We start from the raw sequence: 16151 nt of genomic DNA, 5'->3' as shown, positions 1-16151 counted from the left end.
TTTAGTATTTACTCATGTATGTGCTATTGTTCAGATTAACTTACCTTCTCTTTGTTTGCTTAATTTACACATGATTTTCGTTTTGCACAGTGAAGTAGGCGAAGAAAATTCAAGGCTTCAATGTGGTCAGTTTGAGACTTGTAGTTGCTGTTGTATAAAGGTCAAAGAAGATAGAAGGCTTTCTAGTTCTATGTGTCTATTTTAGCCGTAACGAGGTCTAAATCTAATGCCGACATTATTTTTTTTATCTGCGGTCTATTTTTCTGTAACGTTGGCCTACCAATAAAACGTAATAAAAAGTTGAAGTCTGGTTGGTAAGTGCATGTGGGTCCATTCTTATCCTTATCCAGGATTGGAATATGGAACCCTCAATATCAATGGACATGAGAGTATGATCCATGTTACAAAACTGCACACTGGTCTCGAAAATGAACCAAACAAAACAAAAATGGCCACCATATCTCCCCTACCAACTCTCTCCGCCTCCGCCTCCAACAAACCATCTGTTCATGGTCGCACCACGTCGCCCTCACCTACACTTCAATTTCTGAACCAGAACCAGAAGAAGCGGGGATCTCTGACTGTGGTCTCCGCCGTGGGTGATGTATCCTCCGAAGGCACAACTTACCTGATCGCCGGCGCAGCTGCCGTCGCACTGCTGGGAACAGCATTCCCGATACTTTTCTCACGCAAGGACACGTACGTTTAACAAATCTTATCCACCAACGATTCATCATTTATATGTATTAAGTATATATTATATATGTATTGTGGTTAATTGATGATTTAATTCGATTATGTTTGCGTTTGGCAGGTGCCCTGAGTGCGATGGCGCAGGGTTCGTCAGGAAATCGGGTGTGACGTTGAGGGCAAATGCAGCCAGGAAAGACCAGACTCAGATCGTTTGTGCTCGTTGCGATGGTTTAGGCAAACTCAATCAAGTTGATAAGTAGGCTGCTTATTGTCTTTTGCTTCTTTGAATCTATGGTTTTTGATTCTGGCATAAATGTTCTTTGTTAACTCACAGTCTAATTGATTATATATATAAAATGGTTTCCAAGTGTTCATGTAAATTAAGTCAGTTAAATCATGTAAATTGTGATTTGTGTAACAAACTTGTTCTTGAAGATCAAATGGTAATTACAATGTGGATAATATTGATAAGCATCAATGGTTTTTCTATAGAATAAGGGTAAGAAAAGATGGGATAATACCGATAAGCATGTCGATTCGTTAGAATTCATGGGATTCAACTCGTATTGAAATTCACTAACATTTTATTACGGCTTTTGGTTACAAATTAGCGTAGAATTGAATTCCATTAAAAATCCAATTAAGGAAGGAATTTAACTTCCCTTCCATAAAGTTGTGAAATCTAATTCAAATCCGCTCATATATGTAAATAAAAGTCGATTGAGATTTTTTTTTATCTATGATCATTTTAAGCTTTGCAAGATGATGCTTGTAAAGATCCTATCAGGATGAACTAATATTCCAATTTGTTTACAAGGACTTGTTTGTGCAGTATTCTTGTTTGTAGTTATATCTTGATATGGATGATATGGATGTTGGAATCAACTTTAACTTATTAAACAATAACCAATAACTTTTTAAATGTACAACTTTTTAGGCGATGTATGGGATTTTTTTAGCACAGGTGACAATCTATTGTGTTTAGAAGAATAACAACTAGAAGAGTGGATAAATAACTAGGTTATAACCCGTGCAAACCAAGGTTCAAAAAATAAAAAATATATTACCTAAATATAATAATCATTGTTCATTACATTACAAATCATTAATTTATTTACTGAGTGTTATGTGTTAATGTGTGATACATAGGTTCATAACTTAAAATAAAAAAATAATATGTTTTCATGTTTGATAATCCTTAAGAGATATATTTTCCCACTTTGACCTAGTTAAATCTCCTTTTCGAAAAGTGACTTTTGGAGTTAAATCTGGTCTTTCAGATGCAAATTTGTAAGATTTCGATATAAATGTAGAGATTCAATGTTCTATTATTTTATGATGTTTTGGTTCATGTAGGAAATTGGGCTTGATTATTTTTTTATTTCACGTTGTTTAATTTATTTGGTCTAATCTATTCGTTACTTGATCACAATTGATAGAAAATATAATATTAGTGTTAAAATAAAACTAAAAAAAATTAAAAAAAGCACGGTACTTTTCAATATACAATGATGTAATAAAATTTACATGAAAATACATGGCTATTGTAGGAATAAAAAAATATATTCCAATAATAAGAAGAAAACAAATGAAAAAATGATTGCTAATTCTTGTATTTAGCCATTTTCTTTTTATCTTTGTTTCCCCTATTAATAGAATCATACATTTCTTCTTCTCCAACCTCATCTTCTAACCTTCGAAGAACAAAATCAATTATGGCATTTAAGTTGGTAAAATCAAACCCAACACTTGCTAGGATATGATTGATAAGTAGGATGTTATTTAAGAATTAAAAGCTAAAAGTAGGATGCTATTTAACACTTAGAAATTAAACTTAGGATGTTATTAACACTTTTAAGTTAAAAGTAGGATGTTATCTAACATTTAAACTTAGGCTGCAATAAACTTTGTATACAGTCAGTAGTCAAGGTGAAACACAACACATGCACACACTGTAACACGTGTTGTAAAATCTTCTTGTAAATAGATAAGAAAACCTTATATGACGATCATTTTTTAAATATGTGCTAGTTAACTAAAATTACTTCAAAAATGTTTCTTGTAAAATTTTCTTGTCAATCATTTGCATAATTGAATTTATGAAATATATTACATCTAATTCCAAATTTATATTAATGTAATTTACTTACTTTCATTCATATTTGCCCAACCCCAGCAACACGCAATGCTATTTCATGCATTAAACCTTACTGACATGATGATTTTTAGAAAAAAAAAATATATCGAGATCTTTTTTTCTTAAAAATTTTCTTGACCTCTACCTGTATATTAAATTAAGTAATTTAAGTTAAATGTTATTTGTATAATTGTAAAAAAAATAAAATGTTACGAACATACCAGAAACTTGAGGGTCATGTTAGGACATGAATCATATTTATAAAGAAAAGAAAAAGGTTTAGCAAATAGAATATGATAAAGATTAATAGACAAATAAATTGAATGAAAAAGGTTTAGCATCTGTATTAAATAAAAACTTATGAATATAACAAAGACGTGAATAAGAAAATTTAAGTAAATAATGAATAAGCTCATGAAAAGAGTATCAGGATGCATCTTACTTTAGCCATTGGATCCACTTATGGAGAAATCATAATCCACATTCATCATTACATAGTAAATCTTTTTTTCTCCCACCTTTGAATCTATAAAAAAACACCCATTTATAACCAAAATAAACATTGCATGGTGGTGACGATAGAGAAAGGGAAGTTTGGGTGCGACCCTGCCTTGTATGTATGTGTGAAAGAAAGGAAGAACAATTCTTTTTCTCTCATAAAAATTAGGATCTTACATATAATAGAAATATTATTGGATATAGATGGAAACTCTATCAAGTATCAATTAACTCTTTCAAAATTCAAATTTAGGATCAATTGCTGATTTATAGGAGATTGCTCTGCAAGCTGGAATGAAATAAGGATGAGCGGGAATCAGAGAGAACGCTTCACAAGAAGATGCCAAGTGGCAAAATAAAAGTGTAGAAAGGTGACATGTGGACTATTAAAGTCTTTAGAAGAAAGAGATTAAATACTAATGATAAAGAGACTTGTCATACTTAACAACTTATTGGAATCCTTGAAACATATTTCTTCATCATATAAAGATTTTTCTTGTAACAACTTATTGGTTTACCTTGTTTCCCTTCAAATATATTTCTTCATCATATAAAGATTATTCTCCTTTCATGCACCCTTAGATGAATTTATCATTTATAATAGTATATACTCATTTCCAAAAGTATTTGATAAAATATTTAACATTTCCTTAGATGAGCAAATTTTAATAATGAGATAAATGTTATTATTGATTTTGCTATAGATAATGTAGCTATAATATCCAAATCAACTTGACGTTTATCTTCATAATTCTGGTAAAGTAAATTTTTTTAAGTGCAAGAGTGAAATCCAGTTGTGAGCACAAACATAGGTTTACAAGGACATTCATTTAAGATATCGTTCATGTGATGATTAGTAGTGTAAAGAGACATAACCAATTGTTTCTTCTAGAAAAAGAAAGTGATTTCTTGCAAAATAAGGATTTCTTGAGAGATTTTGGGCGTGCTCGATAAAAATAGCTGATAGCTGATAGCGGGTAGCGAGTAGCTTCTAGCTTCTAGTTGGTAACATTTTGTTAAACGCTACGTGAAGTAGTATTTGGATTTGGATCATTTTGTTTAAATTAAACTCTAGAATTTTGTAGTGCCAAACGAGGCTTTCTGTTAAAAACGGAGCGTTTTGTCAAACGCTAGAAGCTCTCAAATGCTTCGTTCTGAACAACCCTTTACATTTGATATAATTAGGAGCATTTTGATGATTGAGAATAGGGAAAGAATTTAAATTAGGTGTGAGTAGATATTGATCATTGAATAGAATCTTCTCTAATACCATTTATTATGTTGACCATGACATATACATTTTCCAGGGCCTTTATTATGACCAATACCTTTCAATGCAACTATTCTTATGTTCTTCTAGATATCCTTTTTACTTACATAAAGGATCAAGTGACCTGTACACTCTTGAATCGGTTGATAAATGGCAACACTTAAATATCTTCACAAATGATTGAATAGAATCTTCTCTAATACCATTTATTAGGTTGATCATGACATATACAATTTTCAGGGTCTTTATTATGACCAATACCTTTCAATGCAACTATTTTTATGTTCTTCTAGAAGGATATATTTTTAACTTAGAAAAAGGATCAAATGGAATGTACACTCTTGAATCGGTCGATAAATAGCAACACTTAAATATCTTCACAGATGATTTGGATCGGTCTTGAAAAATCGAGCCCGATTAATATATTCTTAAACTATTAGGTATAAGAAACATGTTAAGTCATTTTATCACATGTAATGTCACCCATGGTGTTATAACACCAACTGAGGAAATAGTGTTGAAATGTTAGACCATAGGGAGTGGGTGCGGTTTAGCCGCAACCCTTACCACGATGGTAGGAAGAATACCCCCCGTATGTGGTCTCCAATGCAGTCTCGCCACACTGCAGTCGAATTTGGCAGCGCTTTGCTTGTTCCTTTGACCATTTGAACGGTCAAAATGTTTTGAATTATTTTTATTTTATTATTTTTTTTACCTATATATGAAACTTATCATCCCTTAATTTACCAAACTTCAATCAAATTTCTTTATCTTTCATTATCTTTTTTTCAAAAACTCTCAACATGTCTTCTTCCAACAACCCAAACAATCAAACAACACCCATTAGAAATACCCCAACACCTTCTTATGATCAATCGATTTATTCTCCCCCTTTTATCACTATGGCGGTATGTTACCGTATTATCCACAACAATTCTCACAACCGTAACGACCAACACAAACACAAACACAACTACAACCTGTAACCGACCCGAATTTTAATCCGTTTAAATTTTTGTCTTAACCTGAATTTGTTAACAAACAAAATCACAACTTCAAACATCCATTTTTTATTCCAAAGCCGAATTCGTTCAATCGAGCACCAAATAAAAGAAAAGAGAAATCGGTGGTTAAAGGATGTGATCCCGAAGAAGTGTTCGTATTGGCACAATCATGGATCGATATTTTAGAAGATGCGAAAACATGAAAAGACCAAAAACATGATTGTTTTTGGATGTGGGTGACAAAAAGGTTCCACAAAAGAATGAAGTTTCTTCAGTATCATTCAAAACACCAAATTTACTCAAAATGGGGGAACACAAACAAGTAAGTCATGTTGTTTAATGATTTGTATAACAACTTGAAACGTCAATGTAAAAACATAGAAAGTGATGAAGTCATTTTGAAGAAAGCTCTAAAAGTGTACCAAAAAGATACAAGAAGACTTTCAAGTTTATTGACTTTTCGAATCTTGTGAAAGATAACAAAAAATGGCAAGTGAGCAAAACATCCGAAGAGCATATCGATAGTGGTTCAAAACGTTCAAGAACATTTGAATCCAACCACACTACATCTGATGCCCGTGTTGGTTTCAACCTCAATGATGATGTACCCGTTCAAGTTTCATCACCTTACCAACCAATGGGAAGGGACACAACAAAAAGCAAAGACAAAAGCAAAACGTCATATTCGGATGACTTGAAAAAACCAGGGACAATATGAAGGGTATAAAAGAAAGAATGAACAAATTTTTGCAAATTGCTTCCGAATGAGAACTTTGGAAACAAAAAAATAGTGACATGAAGACACTAATGATGGACACATCGGATATGACCAAGGAGGAGCTTAAAGTTGTTATGGCGATGAAAGCCGACGTCAAAAAACGTTATGCTAAGTAGGTATGTTTAAGATTGTAGGTTTTAATCGTTTGATGTTTTTTTGTAGGTTTAAGATTTCTAGTTTTCTCCCCTAAGTGTTTAGGCGTTTTTTTTATTATATATATATATATATATATATATATATATATATATATATATATATATATATATATATATATATATATTATTAATACAAAAAGTTTCGTTTGGTAGTATGAACGTTTAACTTTTGGTTTAAACAAAACGCTTCAAATTTAAAAGTTACTTCATGTAGCATTTAACAAAATGCTACTGAGCTTTTGAAATCAATTTCCATAATTACCTTTAAAAATATATTAATATATTTATTTATTTTTAATCAATTGTCCTTTTATGTAATTTTATATATTTCAAAAGCTTCCAGCTACTTTTATCAAACACTCATATAAAAAATAAAAGTTACAGCTTCCCGCTACACGCGATCAACTACCCGCTTCCAGCTAACATCTACTTTTACCAAACACGCCCATAGTGATATTTTATGAACAAACAATTAAGTATAGATTAAGATTGTTGAAGAAAATAGGAAGAACTTAAAATAATAATATATTTATACAATGAGAAAGAATGTATAAAGTCATTATATATTCAATAAAGAATATTCCTTATAATATTTTATGAATAGTCCTTGTAATATTTTATGGAATTTGTATACACGTCCAACTAAATAAATAAGAGAGAAAGAACCACGCAGAATACTGCAAGTATTTATTAAAAAGTTGAATGTTTTGTTCCATAAAGAATATTCCTTGTAATATTTTCAGCAAAACTAGTTGGTAGCGGGTAGCTTGTAGCTTGTAGCGTTTTGTTAAACGCTACCTGAAGTAGCATTTGAATTTGAAGCGTTTTGTTCAAACTAAACGCTAGAAACTTGCAGTGCCGACGAGGCTTTCTGTTCAAAATTGTGCGTTTTGTCAAACGCTTGAAGCTATAAGCTCTCAAACGCTCCCAAAAGCTCCACGCCGAACACACCCAATACCGCAAGTATTTATTAAATGATCAAATATATATCTAACTAGTAATGCTTATTTCTTGGTACGTTATGTAATGATAGATTTTTTTTTATTGATTTATATAATTTGTGGGATGTATTTCGTTTCAAATCTATTTTTCTTTAAAAATTAAAATATACAAATATATTATAACAAATATTTAACCTTGTTAAATAATATGTTTTCATATAACTCGTGATATTACTAAACTTTTTAAATTTATTTTTATTCAGATTTTAAAAAGTCAATATTATTTATTATTTTACTAAATATAGTTAAAATGATATTTAGAAATAAAAGGAAAAAAAATAATAATATATATCTTTACGTAGTGTAATTAATGATGATTATTTATCATGAAACTGGAATAAGGTGTTTTCTTTTAAATTCAACATTTGAAGCTTTACATTTTTAAAAATAAACTATTACATTTTTATTTTTATAAAATAAAACAAGATATGGATTTTGAAACAGAAGGCAAAATCTAATGATGCAATCATACTTTGTTTTATTGTAGAATTTTACTTTTTTTTATTACAATAGTTTATATTTATTTTTATTAAGAGTTTAACTTTAAAAAACCTACATAATTATATCATTATACTTTCTTTGTAGAACATTTTTGATAATGCAAAAAGAAGCTGATTTGTAAACAATAGTTTTTATCCATACATAACAATCGATGCTTTAAAATATTATATTACTAGGTGTGAGACCCGTGTATTACACGGGTTTTTATTAAAAAATTAATATAAAATGTCAAGAATTACATGTTTTTTTGTATTAATTTTACATAAATACAAAAACCTATAATGAATAAAGTTACTATTTCAATATATCGACCCTAATAAAAGGATACATATTTCTAAAATGATGACGACAATAATGATGTAAACATTAAACACAAATTAATTAAAATTTGCTACACATAAAAAAACAAATGATGAATAAGCAAGTATATTTATATGTATTTTTTTTTTAACCGGAAGTAGATTGAAGTAGTATGTGATGTTCACTATTTTGTTTCCTATTAGTCTAAATGTATGTACAAAATATTTAGAAATGGTCCTATGATTCTATAAATTTTACTTAATTCTATTACAGTATAATGATCAAATCTGTTATCTCCCTTATCTCATTATTCATTTATTTTGTACCAAATAAACCATATTATCTCAATTCCCCTGTGTAATAAAATTCACATATCTTTACTACTTATAAAAGAAATCTAACTATTTCTATAAATAGATTGAATATAATAATATTATTTTTTTAAGACGTACAAACGATTAAGCTAATATTACAAACAACCATTAATAAAATAATATTAAATTTTAAATTTGTTTTGATTCCTTATATTTCTCAGCAAAATCCTAATTTCATGGTCATTCAAAATTTAAAACCTTTTCATCCTAATACGCTTCAACAAATATCCTTTAAATGTTGCATTTGCAGCTGATTAAAATATCTCATAGCAGACGTGTGTTTGTTCTCTCCACCTTATAAACCCTGCTATAAATCCCACTGCCATGAAGTATTTCCCTTATAAACCCTAATCGTTTTTCTCACTCTCTTAGACGAAGACAATGTGTTTTTTTTAAGAAAAAAAGTTTGAAAATATTCCAATTTCTCAAAAAAATTTACCCCAAATGCGAAACTGGGTAAAATTTTCCATTTTGCGAAGACTACAGGGATGCGAAATGAAAATTCTGCACTTTTGTCGTTTTATGACCCCATTTTGCGAAGTTGGACCACTTATATTATTTCTTGAAAAGATCAGGTGCCAAATGCGAAACTCTAAGCTTTCTTCCCCAATTCGCATTTATACATTAAAAACTTCGCATTTTCATTCAAATTCTTCGCATCTTGCATCCATCCGTCTTTGAGTTCATTCGCATTTCATCGCATTAACTGAGAAATTAATCAGTTGTCTCATATTCGCATTTCAGTTGTTTGAGAAACCCAGATACGAACCCAAATGCGAAACCCACTGATTTCAAATGCGAACCAACCAAAAATCATCAACCACGTACTTGTGTCACCAAATGCGAACTGAATATCACCATTAAATTCTCCTCGCATTCCATAGATGCGAACACAATCCAGATCTCCGACTCCAAGCTTGCGAAATCAAAATCAATTAACCTCAAACAAATCGTGAACTTCTTATGCGAACTGTTTTGACCCACAAAACCAAATGCGAACTCAATTAATGTCATATGCGAACTGATTTCATAGATGCGAACACAATTGATTTCATATGCGAATCCACATCCATCGATATGAAACCAATACCAGTTACAAACAATTAGTAGCAACAACCATCGATCCTCTAATTTTCAATTACTCAGCCTTCGCTTTTCATACAACCCGTCGACCCTGAAAAATCGATAAACACCAAATGTCTCATTTTTAGATCGATTTTCTGATTAAATGTCATATTTGAAGAATGATCGATTTTCTGATTAAATGACCCCATTTTGCGAAGTTGGACCACTTATATTATTTCTTGAAAAGATCAGGTGCCAAATGCGAAACTCTAAGCTTTCTTCCCCAATTCGCATTTATACATTAAAAACTTCGCATTTTCATTCAAATTCTTCGCATCTTGCATCCATCCGTCTTTGAGTTCATTCGCATTTCATCGCATTAACTGAGAAATTAATCAATTGTCTCATATTCGCATTTCAGTTGTTTGAGAAACCCAGATACGAAGCCAAATGCGAAACCCACTAATTTCAAATGCGAACCAACCAAAAATCATCAACCACGTACTTGTGTCACCAAATGCGAACTGAATATCACCATTAAATTGTCCTCGCATTCTATAGATGCGAACACAATCCAGATCTCCGACTCCAAGCTTGCGAAATCAAAATCAATTAACCTCAAACAAATCGTGAACTTCTTATGCGAACTGTTTTGACCCACAAAACCAAATGCGAACTCAATTGATGTCATATGCGAACTGATTTCATAGATGCGAACACAATTGATTTCATATGCGAATCCACATCCATCGATATGAAACCAATACCAGTTACAAGCAATTAGTAGCAACCATCGATCCTCTAATGAGGAAACAGTTTCCTATTCGATTGTGCTTTGCAATGACAATCAATAAAGCTCAGGGACAAACAATTCCATATGTAGGTATCTATCTTCCAGAACCAGTATTCTCGCATGGACAACTTTATGTTGCATTGTCCAGAGGGGTTTCACGTTGCAATACAAAAGTATTAGTAAAGCCTAACGAAAATTCAAAAGGTGATGGGGTTTATACAGCAAATGTGGTGTATAAAGAAGTATTGCACGATTAATATTTTGTGTCGTCTTGACTGGTTGCTTTTTATTGGTTATTTGATGCATGATGTAACAAATAACACCATAGTTTGATTATATTGTCTTCAACATGTACTTTTTTTTAAGCCACTGACTTAAGTTATACTGAATGAATAACATGCTGGGAATTGATAATTTGATACTGGTATAAATGTTGAGTTTTAACACTACAAAGGGCTTTCCCTAAGCCACTGAATTAAGTTATACTGAATGAATGAATAAAGTTTTGGACCCTTGGTCATACATCAATCATAAATAGTTGGGCACAACAAAAAGTATTAGTATTTTTCAATTTCATTAATGAACATCAAAACAATAAAAAGTCACAATAATAGTGATAATAGATCATTTCATTATTTTTCCTGTTTCCATTCCATCACACAAACCAAATACAACCACTTTCAAATAAGTAGGAAAACACATCAAACAACAAAGTTGAAAAGAAAGATGCATAACAATTAATTATTTTTTTTTAATTAGATTGTTGTAAATGGTTTAAGGTTTGAATCCCAATGTTGAAAGCAAGGACTTAGGATGGAAAACAGGGTATAGTAGTTCATTATCAAAGAATGGTCAGTTGTAATGTTCTGCAATTCATCATCAAGTTGGACACACAGGAACATAAAAACTGTTAAGCAGGTACACACACATACACATTGATAAACATAAACTGATGTAAAAAAACAACACACATTAAAAAAAACACAAAAAGAAACAAAAGATAAACAAAAAAATTTGAAAGTAGTTTTTTATAAACTTACAGAAATGATTGAACTCTGTGATTGTGATTGAAAACACGATTTTGCACTGTGATGATGCAAAAATTTGGAACAGGATGTTGTAATAAACTCAATATTTCAAGAGACAGTGAAATCAGAAGAATTAGAATGAGTTAGACATAATAAGTAATTTATAATAATTATTTTTGGAAAGGATATCAAAGTTTGGTTTGAAATTATAGAGTAATCCAAAATTTTAGCTGTCATGAATCAATCTTTGAAATGTTTCCCAAGTTAGCGTGATATTGATATTGAAACTGCTGACCAAATTTTTTCATGATTATAATTGCTCTGTCATTCTAATAGTAATTCCTGCATATTAGGCACTAACTTCTTACATTATAAAATCAAATTGAAAAAAAAAACGTAAATGAGGATTCCATAAATTAAGCTACTATATAAAGATAGAAAAATTAAAATCCATGAAAACAAATATCTTCCTTTTTTATTGTAAATTTCTCTTGCATCATGCCACAATTAAAAGTTTTGGAAAGTGATGATCGATCAATACGTATATGGGGGTTGAAACAGTAACATGTGAAACAGAAAGGTAAAGGGAAATTGGTATCTGGAAATGAAAATGGAAATGGTGTTCACTATTGCAATGGAGCAACAACTTGAATAACTTGTTTTTCGTGTAAATACATAGACTTGTCACTTGACTTGCTTACTCACCAAACACGACCAATGGATATTTGTAATTGACAGAATTGTGTTAATGTTATTTAAGAAGGAATTGACAGAATTGTGTTAATGTTATTTAAGAAGGTTTATTTGAAATTAATGCCTCCCTTGCAAAAATTATGTGAGCTTTTATGTGAGCAAAAAAATTAGAATTTGCCAAGTGGAATTAAAAGTAATTGGAAAAATAGATTAAATGTCATGTGGCATATTAAATAAGGTGATGACATGTGGCAATGTTATTTTCTTTTATTAGGGTAGATACAACTATATAATACATAAATTGTTATGTATGACAAAAACTATTATGTACTAATCTTTTCTCAGCGCAAAAGGTAAAGTATATTACTACGTCTTAATTGTATTTCACATGATTTTCGGATATTTGAAAAATAAATAAATATATTCTTAAAAGCACTTTTGTGGTTATGCAAACTTGCAAAGCTGGAACTCCGAACACAATTTAGTTTCCTTAACACACAGAAAAAGCCACGCCAAACCCAAAGTAAAAAAGAAGCATAAGAAACGTGTTCCAAAAACGAAAACTTATAAACGTTTTCTCTCCTCTGATCATCGATTACTCACGCCATTCACTCCAGCAATCCTAAATTCACAACACCCATTTCCCCAATTCCTCTTGTTTACTCTAATTTCAAGTCTAATCGCAGGTACCCATCTCTGTTTCCTGTTGAATTTCGGTCTCGTTTTCCCTAAATCCGTCTTCATTCTCTCAAGAACTTTTCTATTTTGATTTGATGTTTGAACGAATGTTTGATTTTGTGTTTGTGTTCTTCGTGTTGCAGTGATCATATGGAGAATTGGAGAAAGAAGGGTAATAAATATACTCAAGAGCCTCCAAGATTAAATTCTCATAATTATTACGGAAACCCACCTCTTGGTATGATTTCGTAACCGCTGTCAATAATTTTACAACTCTTTGCATGCCGATTATCTGCTTAACTGTTGTCGTATAGATTTTTCTGTATCTTCAAAAATCATGGGTAACTGTTTCTTGTTTGCATGCATTTTAGTTGTAGTCGATGTTCGATCATTACTTGTATGCATTTGTTCATAGCTAATTGCTATAATATTGGGTTGAAAGATTACAAAGCCCTCTGTATTGTTTTTAAAAGCAATGTTTCTTTAATTTAAGATTTCCACGTTTTTGGTCTTGACTGCAAGATTCATTAGGAATGCCCTCTGGTTAACAAATGGAGACTTTGGAAAAAAAAAATCCCTTGTTTGTTTTTGCTTTTGACTTTTCCACATGGTAGTAAGCCAGAATTGTTGTTTGGTATTCTAGGGTTTTCCTTTTTAGTGTCTCTTTGATAGGCTTTCTTCATCTTCACTAGTTCTTAGAACTGTGGGACCAGTTGGTTTGGGTGCCTAGTGGTGGCCTTTACCCTTTTCATTCTTAGAAGTTACAACTGTAAGTTTCCTATGGTGGTTCTTTCTTAGGTCTCACTTTTATCTTCCATTGTCTTTTCTGATGTTTTTTAATTGTCCACATGTTTGACATAGTAGTAAAGAGTTGAGAATCCATAACTGATGACACTGTGATTTACCTCTCTCATGTTGGCCGTGGAACTGCCATAATCTATTTTTCCCTCATTGTAACAATTTGGGAAGAAAAAAGTACCCTCAACTAGCTCAATTAGTTATGTGTTCCATATTTTAGAATGTTTTTATTTATATGTACACGTTAAGAATAAAACTCGTTAGGAACCTTGACCTTTCACGTGGACGTGACCACCAAAAGATTTAACATGCAAGAAGGCGTAACGGATACGTTAATGGTTTAACAAGTTATCATGAATAATAAACACCTAAAGCTTACACATCCCTACATAGGGCGTGTACAATGTTTGACATGCATTAGACCAGGACTCGTATTAGAAAGATATCTACCGAATGAATTACTAAATTCCTTCTTAGTCAGCCTCTTTCCACCATTCACACCCTATAGAAAGTGTAAATTTTCTTTAAACGTAGTTTTTACAAGATTTTCTTTTTTTCACTCATCCGAATAAACAATCAAACATGTTTTCAGGTGGGAATTCAAATTGGCAGCAGAGCGTTCCATCGTGGGAGAGAAGATTCATAACATCCATCGGAGCAATGTCATGGAAGAAGTTTTTGGAAGCAAAAGCTTACGCACATCTCTATGAAAACATAATGAAGTGGAACGATTCTGCTGGAGAAGAAGCATTCCAAACTGCAAAACATAATTTCCATGCACAAATTCACGGTCTTCCATGCGACATTAAACCGCATAATCCCGACTTGTATATTGATCAAATAGATTGGAATGAGAAAACCAACCACAATCTAATTCTAGACTTGAATTCCGATTCCATGGCTCCCGATTCCGACAGCAACCGTGAACCGGTTGTGATCTTTGGGGATGCCCTCCCGGATCCATATAAAAACTACTCCCCCGCGGGTTGGGGAGTTGAAAGCAAAACTCGGGATTGTCAGAATAAGATGCCGGAAGATTGTAACAACGGGGTTGTTTATGATGATTATGTGAATAATTGGGATGTAGATTTAGAAGCTATTAATCCTCAGAGTGAAAATGACAATAAAGCCCATGGAGATCAAGGTTGGAACAATGACAATAACGGCTGCCAGGGTTGGAACAACAATATTCATTATCGAAATGTGAATAATGGGGGAGGGAGGCATAGAAGTTGGAGGTTTAATGGGAATAATGATTGTTCTTGGAGGAATAATGGGAATAGGAGGAAACCAGTGGTTCAAGTCCATGGGAATCAATGGGTTCATAGGGTGCACCCGTGAGGTTAATTATGCAGATGGTTTTCGTTTTCTTGAATGTAAAGAAAACGTGTTGGCTTACCGACGCTTTCTGCTAGTTTTGTTAGTTAGTTATCTTGGGGAAATGTTTAATTAAATTTTGGAGAGTTTTGAGTAGGAGTTTGCGTACATGTTTTAATGTGATGTTGATAAGTTTTGTCGTCATAAAACTTTGTTTTTTGGGCACCAAATGCTTGGACAAATCGGGTCCTTGTTGTGACAATACAACCCATCAACATCATTTCCTGATATGGATTAGTAATTAAATATCTAAAGTTCTGCAAGGTTTACTTTTTGGTTAAGTGGTTTCTGTTTGGAGAAAATGCTACATAAATAAACGTTGTTTTTTTAGTGTTGAATGAAAAATGAACTCTTTTTTTTTTTTTGAGCCACTCGAAATAAAACATGTTACAATTTTTGAATGATGAACTATAAGATTGTTATCGTTCGTTAGATAAAAACCAAAAAAAAAAAAAGTTCTATGAACATATTTCAATCTAGATTATTGAAATTAACTTTGCTTTTGACACGTTAAAGTAATTTTATGTTAAAGCGATTTTATATTTAGGTGGAATGCAAATGGGCAACAAGCTCCGTAGTTTATCATTTTTGGATGATAAAACTAAATTTTTTAAAAACTGTATTCATAGATCTTTGGGTCATAATATTATTATGTATGACCTGTTAGACTATTGTGGGAAACTTCGCAAAGAAACCAAAGGTATCAAACATTAATAGTATACAGTTAAATGTTAGTTGTTTTTTCTTTCTAAGTATGTGTGTTCGTCATTAGATAACCAATGATTTTTTTTATACAACTAACTCAATCCGGTCATCTATTGGATATCAGATATTGTCAACGAATCTAATCAAATTGGCTATGGTCAACCAAACCTAGCCAATCCAATTTGACATTGTATTTGATGGATTTTATCAATTGAATATTTATTGTTGGATATTCAATATGTTCAATCGGATCCATCCGGTGTCCATCAATTCTTTCAGCAATTTTCTTCCAGTTTTAAAACC

General features: G+C 31.7%; 2 protein-coding genes across 2 annotated transcripts; both read left to right on the top strand.

Annotated features, from left to right (window-relative positions):
* Positions 1 to 322: 322 nt before the first annotated feature.
* Positions 323 to 1073, top strand: LOC145016107 (uncharacterized). The gene is made up of 2 exons (XM_078974522.1): positions 323 to 699; positions 815 to 1073. Exons 1-2 carry the CDS (start codon positions 323 to 325, stop codon positions 951 to 953), a joined length of 516 nt encoding a protein of 171 aa, XP_078830648.1. The 3' UTR covers positions 954 to 1073.
* Positions 1074 to 12764: 11691 nt separating this feature from the next.
* LOC145014292 (uncharacterized) lies at positions 12765 to 15445 on the top strand. The gene is made up of 3 exons (XM_078972674.1): positions 12765 to 12976; positions 13112 to 13206; positions 14359 to 15445. Exons 2-3 carry the CDS (start codon positions 13119 to 13121, stop codon positions 15105 to 15107), a joined length of 837 nt encoding a protein of 278 aa, XP_078828800.1. The 5' UTR covers positions 12765 to 12976; positions 13112 to 13118; the 3' UTR covers positions 15108 to 15445.
* Positions 15446 to 16151: the final 706 nt, after the last annotated feature.

This window comes from Lactuca saligna, chromosome 9 (genome assembly GCF_052625555.1).
Source record: "Lactuca saligna cultivar CGN05327 chromosome 9, ASM5262555v1, whole genome shotgun sequence".
In the NCBI taxonomy this organism is placed as follows: Eukaryota; Viridiplantae; Streptophyta; class Magnoliopsida; order Asterales; family Asteraceae; genus Lactuca; species Lactuca saligna.
This window is presented reverse-complemented; position numbering and strand designations above follow the sequence as displayed.